Raw genomic sequence first — 11,964 nt, forward strand, 5'->3', positions numbered from 1 at the left:
GAATGTTTGGGGAATCTAGAAAGCATCGATATATTACTGTGCTCTTATCCATATTGCTGTAATACGCCAAATGATTACATACTTTTGAGGGAGGCGTAGTAACTTCAAGTTTGGAAACCACTGCATTAAGTTACGTAATCAGTGTAGACAATATCTGATGCAGTGTTTCACACATCCTATGCAACCAATGATACAAATACCTGCAAAAGTTTAGAGCGCATTCCGACAGATGTGACTTTAAATAAATCAATTGACGTTCAAAAATTAAATTTAAAAAAAATAACGCTCACATTTTATTGATTTCCTTGAAAACTATCATAGGACGTTAAATATTTGTACAAATGTAACCAAACCTACTAAATTACGTAATCAGTGTAGACAATATCTGGTGCAGTATTTCACACATCCTATGCAACCGATGATACATGTACTTGCGAAACTTTAAAGCGCATTCCGACAGATGTCGCTTTAAATAAGTCAATTCACGTTCAAAAATTAAATTTAAAAAAAAAATAACGCTCACATTTTAATGATTTCCTCGAAAACTATCATACATAGAATAGATCCGAAAAATGTATATTAAAGTTGAATAATTGACGAATCCAATGAGCCTAAACACATTGCTGTGATTGTATCGGTTTAATTGTAATTCACGTTCAAACGTGAAACTTGCGTAACATGATTTGAATGAACCTTGAAACACGTTACTCTCTGCTCTACGCGAAGCAAAGATGTGTCACACAGTTCCAACTATTATTTTATTATCGTTTTTACTAAAAACGATTAAGTGTAATTTGCAAAATTTAATTGCATAATTAAACGAGTCGGAATTGCCTTTGTGACTATCCTCAGTTTGAGAAAAACCAGGAAATTTGCTTAGAAAACAAAAAAAAAAACATAATGTGCAAGGTCGTTGCACAATGCTGCTACCAATTAGATGATGATGATAGAAAAAAAGAAAAGAAAGAAGAATAACGTTAAAACAAACGAGAAATGCAGTTGTTGTCGTGCGAGTCTTTTGTTTATAATTAAATAAAGGAGACAATGGATGGTCGAGTCATATCCTTCAACTGTTTTTATTAATTAATAAATAACGCTCATTTTTTTTGTTTTATAAACATTTTCGAGAAATAACAAATTTTAAATTATTATTATTACATTTTATTATGATTATCGTTTTCAGGACTTGTAGCCAATCGCCAATCAAATTATGAAGGAGTACCACAGGTTTCTGTACTAGGTCCTATTAGTTGATTTTCTTGAAAATATTGAAAATGATGATTTATTTCAGTTGTAGTGTAGATCTTTGAAAATAGGTAGATGTTCATAAAAATTAGTGAAAGTGTAATCTTTTCAGCATGAAATGTAAACTGAATTGATGATTGGGGTTGATGTAAATGGGGGACAGCCATGAAACGACGCGTCGTTCGTTCGTTTGTTTACGTTTTGCATTCCAACCAAGGCCGTTCCGGGGTCCCAGCCAACTCCATCCGATCAATAGGTGTAGAACTGTAAGTGCCATAGATGGTGCTGCCGTGCATTCAACACGCACTCAAACTAGGTAGTGAACAACCATCCATGTAGTAAGCGCGCTACTGGTAGTTAGGTAGCCAGAGTAGTGCATAAGAAAAGGAGAGCGATATGCGTGACGTTTGCGTTGGACAGAGAGGTAGAGATGACTACTGACTGTTGCGACGAGTCCTTTACTTCCTGATAAGATTCCAGCAGTAAGCGGGGAACAACCGCGCGACGCGAACGCACACGTCCCGACGCCTCATGATATCATCACCATAGCAACCATCATCAATTTAGACTACAAGAACACTCATCCAATTGGACCACACAAATTCAGGATATATCTTCATCAACTATTCACACAAAAGTAAGTCAACATTTCAAATTTTAGCAAATCAACAAAAATTATCTCTAAATTTATTTAAATTATTAATTATAAAAACCTTAATTGCTTCATTACAAATGCAAATTCGGATCATAATTGCATCTGTTTCCATTCCAAAGATAACCCGACACTTTTCACCCATTGCTGCGAGAACAATTGAACAGTTGTTGTTGTTATTGTTGTTGACGTTGTCTGCATCTTCTCGTTTGTCTCAAATGAAGAAAAAACAAAAGTAAAAAAAAAGAAGCAGCGCGAAACAAAAGTGTGCATGTTTCCGAAATGTAAACAACGACCGCGAAACAATCGAACGTAATCTCCGCTTTTGTTTACACGTTCGTCGCAATTACGCTTTCGTTGATCGTTTAGAGATTCAATATTAAATAAATGTTTTGCCTTGAATATTTCATTTTTTTTGTTATAAAAATTTAAAAAAAAAAGTTGTACATATAATTAATTTTTCTTTTCTTTGTAAAGAGAGGATGTTGCGAATTGTTCGAAACGAATTGCAAATTTTATTTAATGAAAAGTTAAATAAACAACTGCAATTTTAACAATTACCGAGAAAACAAATGTTGTTTTTTTTGGTGAAATAATTGCAGTCGAATAACAAATGAGTAATCGATATTTGAGGGAGGAGGAGAAACAAGAGTCAAACTTATCGACGAACAAATGCAACCCGATGATTGATTGTTTCCTTGGCGACGATCGATTGCGTAAAGTGTTGTGACATCGTGTGCCATTGACATTTCATTAGTTTCAACTCGTTTTTTGTTAGTTTAAACGAAATATTCAGTTTACATTATTTCCATAAAATTTGCTTATTTCTTTTATGAGTAATTCCATAATTTCATTCAAATTTAATTTAAGTATTAATCGAAAAATAGTTGGAAAAACTGAAGGCATCATCATTGGCAGCATTTTTTTTTTTATTATTGTTGTTAAGGAAACAACTGAAATTTATTACACCATAGAAATGAGTTCGTCTTTTGTTTGCCGTTGAAACGTGCGGATTTATCGCAGTTGGCGACAGATTGCGTGGGTGGTGACGTTTAGGGTTGCTTGATTTTATTTTTTTTTAATTTTTTATTTGGAGGTCAGGGAGGAAAGCTGCGGAGGGTTCGTCGACTCCACTCACTGACTCACTTCCAACATTTCCTCGCCTCACTTGATTTTCCTTACTTTTTTTGCTTCAAGTAGACCTTTTCCCTCTTTTGTTTCTTCTTTCGATTGTTTCGAGTTGGTTGGATGTAGTGGATGCTTTTTGGAAAGATCGATGCAATTACCGTGCTCGTTCGCGGATGAAAATAGGAAACCGGAAACCGGAAACCGGAAAAGAACCGAAGGGCGCGCATTCTGCAATTAGCTTCCTCTCTCTCTCTCTCTCTCTGTGGGACACACGCAAAGGAATCAAGAGTGCAACGACCGCGACAATACGCATAGATTGCTGCGAACAAAATAAATGAACATTAGCATCCGCCATGTACGACGTGATGATCATTATGAATACGTTACGTAAGGTGTCGTTACGTATCGATTTCGTTTTGTTTCGTTTACTTTTTGTTTCCATGGCTAACTTATAATATCCAAACTTGACCTATGACATTTTCAAATTGTTTTTCATTTTTTCATTCAGATGAACGGGGAGACGACGGAAGTTGCAGGTGGTGGAGGTGATGCAGGTATAGGAAAGACGTCTTCTTCTACTTCTTCAGGCGTCGTTTTCGAGGCTTCCACTCAGACACCGACGCAGGAAAAGTGCGGATCTCCGTTCTTCACGCAAGACGGATACTCGCTAAAAACTCCGAACCATAGCGCTTTCGCGCTCAGCAGCATCCACAGGATGCGAAGGAATGATCAGGTAACAATCACCAACTATAATATAACAGTTAGAATTATTTAACATTTAGATTAATTTGATCATTGTTGGTTTTGTCCGTAATTTCTCATCATTTTTGACAACATTTTACTAATAATTAGTAAACGACAAAACAAAAATCTATTAGAATATTGTATTCTCTAAATATTCGACTTCAATTTGAGCATTCGTTTTTTAAAATCGGTTTGATGATGATCGAGAAATGGTTGAAAAACTGAAGACTAGTTCAAGTCTTCCGTTATATGTCGGAAGGAATGATCAGGTAACAATCACCAACTCTAATATAACAGTTAGAATGATTTAACATTTAGATTAATTTGATCATTGTTGGTTTATCCGAATTTGTCCGTAATTTCTCATCATTTTTGACAACATTTTACTAATAATTAGTAAACGAAAAAACAAAAATATTTTAGATTATTGTATTCTCTAAATATTCGGCTTCAATTCGAACATTCGTTTTTTAAAATCGGTTTAATGATGATCGAGAAATGGTTAAAAAACTAAAGACTAGTTCAAGTCTTCCGTTATATGTCGGAAGGAATGATCAGGTAACAATCACCAACTATAATATAACAGTTAGAATGATTTAACATTTAGATTAATTTGATCGTTGGTTTATCGGAATTTTTCCGTAATTTCTCATCATTTTTCGACAACATTTTACTAATAATTAGTAAGCGACAAAACAAAAATCTATTAGATTATTGTATTCTCTATATATTCGACTTCAATTTGAGAATTCGTTTTTTAAAATTGGTTTGATGATGATCGAGAAATTGTTGAAAAACTAAAGACAAGTTTTCCGTTGTATGTCGGAAAGGATACATTTTTGGAACTCGATACACGTAGGGCTTCCTCGTACGTTCACCGGTTTTCGGTACTTCGTCCGTTTCCTGCACATTCACTATTCATTTCGTCGTGTCGTGCTAATTCTTTCGGTAAATAACACACTTAAGTAAATGAATCGAAACGAAACGAAAAGAAGAGAGAATTAAATAGATAGAAGACTATTGACCTTACGCGTGCGACACGTTAATATTTCGCAGGTTTCGCTCTCGAAGGTCACTATTATACGAGCGGAGGTGTTTGAGTGTGTATGTTTTTCTGAATGCGAAAGAGTGCAAAAATAGAACCGGTGAACTCATACACATATTTATTCTTCCACATCAATTAAACCCAATGAACGTTGAAGTGAATTACACCCGAAGGAACGACGTGAACAATAATGAAAAGGGTCAGAGAGCTTCACTGCTTTATTACCGAAACGTGAGGGGGCGCCACACTTTATGACCGATACAAAATATTAAAATAACTTTACGTTCATTTCGAAAAGTGTACGTGTTTTTCATTCAATTTCTATAATAATTATTACATTTTCCACCCTCGTCTCGTCTCTTAGAGTCGGAAAAGCTGGGGGGGAGTTTTCAATTTAACGAAAGCAATAATTTCTGCCTATCCGTGCAGATTTTCTCCCTTCTCTGAGGAGAAAAAAATAAAGAGAAAGGGAGATAGAAAGCGCGAATAAACAACGTGACTGAAAGTGATGGAAAGGGCGTCGCGACGTCGCGGCGTCTCCATACATAAAATGTAATTAACGAGAGATGCATTAAATTGTAACTTGTTTTTCATGAACATATGAATATGAATGATTTAATTCTCTATATTTAGTGTTATTACTCAAGATGATGCTGATAGTTCATATTGAATGAATTGTGTAAATTTTATTATTTTTCATAGTTAATTTGTTAGATACAAAAAAGTTGAATTGAATTAGTTAGTTAGTGAAAACTCGATTTAGTCTCTCATTTGTTATGATTTTTTTTTGTGTGTTCTTTTGTTTATAGTTGTGTGATATAACGCTAAAGATAGGTTTAGAAAGGTTCAGGGCGCACAAAGTAGTCCTGGCATCAATTAGTCCATACTTTTTCGCCATGTTCAACGGTGAGTCCCCATCAAATTCATTAATTCATTCATTAACTGTAGTATTTAGCTATTTAGATCAGATCTAGACACTATTTCGATCGCACTTGTTTTGTTTTTTTTTAATTTTAAATTGCATAATCGAGATAGTGTCGACCTCGATGTAGATGGAGCCTGTTGCATGCGATGCACGCAACCCAATTAACGGCGTAATCGAAACAAGAAAAAACAAATTCCGCAGGTGATATGAGGGAGCAGGGTTGCCCAGAGGTGGAGCTGCACGAGATGGACGCCATTGCCATTGAACTTCTGGTCGAGTACGCGTACACCGGTGAGATCACCATCACCGCCGACAATGTCCAAGTGCTGCTTCCCGCCAGCAGTCTGCTGCAGATGCAGAAGGTGCGCGAGGCCTGCTGCCGTTTCCTCATGCGACAGTTACATCCCACCAACTGCTTGGGTATCAGGAGTTTCGCGGACACGCATTCATGCAAAGAGCTGCACCTGAAATCGCACTGTTTCGCGCTGCAGAATTTCCAGCAGGTCGTCGCGACGGAAGAGTTTCTGCTGTTGCCGTTCCAAGAGGTAAATAAATTCAATTTGACAGTAAACAAATTTTGTTTAATAAAGCATCCTAGATTATTTTATAAACAAAAGTCGATTACTTTTTTCAATTGTTTAAGAACTATTTGTTTAGCATCCTTTAGATTAGTGTTTAAATGACATTTCATAAACAAAAGTCGATTACTTTTTTCAATTGTTTAAGAACTATTTATTTAGCATCCTTTAGCATTATGTGTTTAAATGACATTTCATAAACAAAAGTCGATTACTTTTTTCAATTGTTTAAGAACTATTTATTTAGCATCCTTTAGGATTATGTGTTTAAATGACATTTCATAAACAAAAGTCGATTACTTTTTTCAATTGTTTAAGAACTATTTATTTAGCATCCTTTAGGATTATGTGTTTAAATGACATTTCATAAACAAAAGTCGATTACTTTTTTCAATTGTTTAAGAACTATTTATTTAGCATCCTTTAGCATTATGTGTTTAAATGACATTTCATAAACAAAAGTTGATTACTTTTTCAATTGTTTAAGAACTATTTATTCATTAGTGTACAAATGTAATATAGATTTGAACGTTTGCACAGGTGGAGGAATTGATTTCCAATGGACAGTTGAACATTGCGTCGGAGGAGAACGTTTTCGCGGCAGTTTTGAATTGGGTCAAACACGATTTAGCTAACAGAAGTCAGTACGTGTCGAGGGTGAGTGCAGGCGGATGCTCTTCATCGAAATCAGTTTAACGTGTAATTCTCTCTTGTAGTTGATGGTGCACGTGCGACTTCCACTCGTCAACCGGGAATTCCTGATGAACAGAGTGGACAATGAACGGTTGATCCGTGAAGATAGTCAATGCAGGGAACTTCTGCTGGAGGCGATGCGTTACCATTTAGCGCCGGAGAGGAGATGCGCCCTTTCCACGCCGAGGACGATGGAGAGGAAACCGAAGGGCGCCGAACCCTATCTTTTCGCAATCGGTAATGTGAAATTTGCATTATTATGATGTTGGCGACCTTGATTGATTGATTACAATCCTGACGAGGAGGACGATCGCCACGACGGACGTTACCAACGAGACGATCACCAGGCAACCGCAAGGCAACATAACAAAACACGATACTGCCACTACTACTACTTCTTTCTGTCTTTTCATTCCATTCCATTTCCACCCCTCTTTGAGATTAATTATTCAAAATCCGCTTCATGTCACATATATACTATTACCGTACATTATTGAATTAGTTTAATGAGATTTACTTTTGCTTTATCGATCGTTTCACCAGGTGGTGGGTCTCTGTTCGCCATCCACGCCGAATGCGAGGTTTACAACCCGAAGACGGACACTTGGATGGCGATCGCACCGATGCAATGGACCAGATCCAGATCGGGCGTCACCGGTCTGAGGAGGAACCTCTACGTCGTCGGAGGGTAACAACCACCTAGCAACCATCACCATGGCAATCATCAATTGTTGTTATTTTGCAGTTATGATGGAGCTTCCGATCTGGCGACGGCGGAATGCTACAACCCACTGACCAACAACTGGACGCCGATCACGCCGATGGGAACGAAACGCTCTTGCCTTGGAATCTGCTCCTTCGACGGTCTGATCTACGTGTGCGGCGGATACGACGGGGCCTCCTGTCTCAGCAGCATGGAGAGATTCGATCCGTTGACGGGAGTCTGGTGCAGTTGTCCTGCGATGAACACGAGGCGTCGATACTGCAGGATCGCAGTCGTCGGTATAACACACACAACGTTCTTTTGTTTCTTAACCAAAACAAAACAATAAACAGTTCAATCAATTAATTGTTATCTTTGCAGAGAATTGCGTTTACGCTTTGGGCGGATTCGATTCGACGAATTATCAAGCCTCGGTGGAAAGGTAAATGAGGAAATTTTGAATATATATGTGAGAGCAGGAGGAAACGTTTTTCGGGACTCGCTTAGCTCGCCCATCAAGATCCTTGTTTATTATATATGTATGGTATTGATGGGCGAGCCGAGCAAGCCCTGAAAGACAAAAGCATCATCATCCGGCGGAAACAACGAACTGTCGAATTGTCATTTAAACTATAAATTCATTCATACTTGTTTCTCTTGATTTTTTAGATTCGATCCGAGAGTTGGGAGTTGGTCTCCGGTGCTTTCGATGTCTTCCAGACGCAGCAGTTGCGGCGTCGCAGCGCTAGATGGACACCTGTACTGCATCGGAGGTAAAAATCACAGGGCAGTGCATTTTAACACATTGACGACGGCATGACCCATTAATTATAAATAATAGTTTTGTTGCTATGTACGCCACTGATTTTGACTGAGAATAACCTCAAATATCTTAAGTCAATTACAAACTTCAAACGCCGATACATTTCTTATACATATTTTAATAATTCTTGAAGCAATTTAGAATAATACGTGATATTATGACATAATTTAGGCATACTTTTCAAATTAACTTGCGAAGCATATTTGAAATTTTCATTCAAGTAGAATTGAATGAAAATTTCAATATTTTTCCCACAATTGTTATAAATTGCTTCAATATCATTAAAAAATGTATAAGAAAAATTTAAACGTTTAAAGGTTGACGTAATTGACGTAAGATATTTGACGTTTCACTCAGTCCATAGGCGTCCACGAAAAAATTTCTGGGGGCAGACAACCCGAAAAGCGCCGTCCTTAACGTGTTAAGTTAATGTTTTTGTTGAAATCTCCTAGGCAACGATGGAACGATGTGCATGTCGAGCGGGGAACGCTTCAACGTGCGTCGCAACGCCTGGGAACCAATAACATCCATGAACAACAGAAGGTAATTAATTGTTCATTTTTTGGAAACAAATATTAAAAAGTAATTTTTGGTGATGCGCAGATCAACGCACGAGGTTGTCGCTATTGACGGATTCATCTACGCGATAGGTGGTAACGACGGATCTTCCAGTTTGAACTCGGTGGAAAGGTACGACCCGGTTGTCAATAAATGGACGATAGTTTCGCCGATGGTGACGAGACGGAGCAGCGTCGGGGCGGCAGTCTTGGACTGCATCAACATCGAGAGTGTGGTCAGACAGACGAGCGTCGTCACCAAGAGCTGATGACAACAACAACAAAAACAAACAATCAAACGTTCACTGCCATGGCAACAACCAAACTGATACGATGTGATATTACCCCATTATATGTTATTATTATTATTTTTACGAAATCGAAAATATTTTTATTATTTATTCAATGAATTTTTATGCATTTGTAACATCTGGCTTAGATGACGACGACGAAGAAGAAAGGCTTTAATTGTTGATGTACTATTATTCAATGTCGTGTGTGTATATATAAATAATTATGGATTGAGGTGTACCAATCTGAAAACAATAAAATTCTGCACTGCCATTAATCCAAATATAAGTTAATTCAAGATCTATTTTCTTTACAATTTCAACTGTACACACTTACATTATTATACAGTGGAACCTCGCTTAACGAATTGTAAGAAAAATGACTCGCTTAACGAGGAAAGGAAAAGTCTCAGTGATTGTGTTTCCTCGTGTTACAAAACGCTTGTATTGCTCTGAATGAAACGCGAAAAAAAAAAATAATATGTGCTTACATCTATTGGAAATATATGGAAATAGAAATTTAATTTGAAAATACATCAAGTGAGCGCATTTATAAATAAAACAATAACTGCTATGAATTAAACATCATAGTATAATATATATATTTGGGGGATTTACATATTCGATTTTATGCGGAAATCTAAACAAATCTCAATCAATCATTTCAAATCTAATAAAATTGCTAAAACAGTTTTCGTTTGTAGTTGTTTGATTATCCACCGGCCATGATGGTGACAATTGTTACTTTTGAAATAATTGTTTTGCAGGTTGGTAGATCTGTTGAGCTCAGAAAATGGTGCGCGTCTTTCACGTTTCTTATTTCATTTTCAAATCCAAATAAGAAAATTGCGAAGAATAATTCAACGAAATAACCGTTAATGGTAAGCAATTTACTTTATTATTAATTTACTTTAGTTAATATATATATATATTACGCAAAGCAACAATTAGATTGTTCGAAAGTGTTTGAAACTTCAGATCAGTTAGTTGAAGAGTTGTCCACCAGGACCATGGTGTCGCGAGCATCGATGATCGGGTTGTTTGGGTTGCATATAATAAATTTGAATTTTGAATTCAAAACGTATAATTTAAATATTTGAATATTAAATTTTATATTGAGTTTGAGCATCAAACGTGTAAGAGGTTAAGAACGGATTTAAGTGTTGTAGGGATGGAATCGTGGTGTTTTAAGAAAAAAAAAAGAAATATCGATGATGTAAAATCAATCAAATGTATTCTCTTTATTTGATTTTGTTTTGAAAATTTGCATTTCACAATATACTATAATAAAATATATGTTGGCACTGTTCAATCGCGAACAGTCGTAACAAGTGTACAAAGTAAAAAAAAAAAACGCATTCGCGTCGACAATTGTTTCTTTTGAAATAATTGTTTTGAAGGTTGGTAGAACTGTTGAGCTCAGTGCGTCTTTGAAAGTGGTGCGCGTCTTTCACGTTTCTTATTTCATTTTAAAATCCCAATAAGAAAATTGCGAATAATAATTCAACGAAATAACCGTTAATGGTAAGCAATTAACTTTATTATTAATTTACTTTAGTTAATATATATATTACGAAAAGCAACAATTAGATTGTTCGAAAATGTTTGAAACTTCAGTTAAGTTAGTTCAAGAGTTGTCCACCAGGACCATGGTGTCGCGAGCATCGATGATCGGGTTGTTTGGGTTGCATATAATAAATTTGAATTTTGAATTCAAAACGTATAATTTAAATATTTGAATATTAAATTTCATATTGAGTTTGAGCATCAAACGTGTAAGAGGTTAGGAACGGATTTAAGTTTTGTAGGGATGGAATTGTGGTGTTTTAAGCAAAAAAAAAATATCGATGATGTAAAATCAATCAAATGTATTCTCTTTATTTGATTTTGTTTTGAAAATTTACATTTCACAATATACTATAATAAAATATATGTTGGCACTGTTCAATCGCGAACAGTCGTAACAAGTGTACAAAGTAAAAAAAAAAAAAACGTGTTCAGATGGTGGTTGTTGGATATGCGGCTAACTAGGCTTAGTATCTAACCATTGACATCATCATAAGTGTTAGTGTGTATATGTTTTAAGAGTACAAGAGGTGCAAAACGTGCGATAGATATGCAAAGAAAAAAAAAATAATAAAAATCACAACAAAATATTACGTTATCCTTGTATCCGAGAGAACGTCCATCATCATCATCAGTCTCAAAAAGTCTGCCGAAAGTTTTGCGCCACCTAATCTATTCCATCGAAAAAATAGTCGGGTATAAAAATGTCTTTTTTTTCTTCTTCAGTCACCACCACTTCGTCTTCTTCAATTAGACTATCTACAGCATCCGTCGAACAGATCACAAAACTTCTCTATCACAACGAGAGTCTTGCGATCGATGAGGTCACGATCATCTCATATCGTGCGTAGATTAAACAAACAAACAAAACGAGAATGAAAATGATACAAAAAATTTATAAATATATTGTTATTACACGACGAACGGGAACCGGATGCGATCGAAAAGGAAGAATAAAATCACTTCGGGCGCGGTTTCTGTTGTAGTTGTGCCGTATTCAGGCGGTTTTTTTTTA

General features: G+C 36.2%; 1 protein-coding gene across 3 annotated transcripts; it reads left to right on the top strand.

Annotated features, from left to right (window-relative positions):
- Positions 1-1,536: 1,536 nt before the first annotated feature.
- On the top strand, positions 1,537-9,651 carry LOC108561691 (kelch-like protein 17). Of its 3 annotated transcripts, XM_017919761.1 has the most exons (13): positions 1,537-1,669; positions 1,719-1,882; positions 3,534-3,758; positions 5,624-5,720; positions 5,941-6,284; positions 6,858-6,974; positions 7,034-7,247; positions 7,554-7,698; positions 7,756-8,012; positions 8,095-8,155; positions 8,383-8,486; positions 8,989-9,079; positions 9,140-9,651. In XM_017919761.1, exons 3-13 carry the CDS (start codon positions 3,534-3,536, stop codon positions 9,360-9,362), a joined length of 1,878 nt encoding a protein of 625 aa, XP_017775250.1. In that variant the 5' UTR covers positions 1,537-1,669; positions 1,719-1,882; the 3' UTR covers positions 9,363-9,651. The 3 variants fall into 3 exon arrangements, with proteins under 3 accessions (XP_017775250.1, XP_017775249.1, XP_017775251.1); XM_017919760.1 differs by having other exon boundaries at positions 1,537-1,882; XM_017919762.1 differs by lacking the exons at positions 1,537-1,669; positions 1,719-1,882; positions 5,624-5,720 and having other exon boundaries at positions 3,680-3,758.
- Positions 9,652-11,964: the final 2,313 nt, after the last annotated feature.

This window comes from Nicrophorus vespilloides, unplaced genomic scaffold (genome assembly GCF_001412225.1).
Source record: "Nicrophorus vespilloides isolate i.1.1-1 unplaced genomic scaffold, Nicve_v1.0, whole genome shotgun sequence".
NCBI classification, from domain to species: Eukaryota; Metazoa; Arthropoda; class Insecta; order Coleoptera; family Silphidae; genus Nicrophorus; species Nicrophorus vespilloides.

Bases quoted from the DNA above. Each gene is read 5' to 3' on its own strand.
- LOC108561691 (XM_017919760.1), top strand. From the start codon at position 3,534: ATGAACGGGGAGACGACGGAAGTTGCAGGTGGTGGAGGTGATGCAGGT. The intron at 7,248-7,553 runs GTAATGTGAAAT...TCGTTTCACCAG, and splicing joins ACCCTATCTTTTCGCAATCG to GTGGTGGGTCTCTGTTCGCC. The intron at 8,013-8,094 runs GTATAACACACA...TTATCTTTGCAG, and splicing joins CTGCAGGATCGCAGTCGTCG to AGAATTGCGTTTACGCTTTG.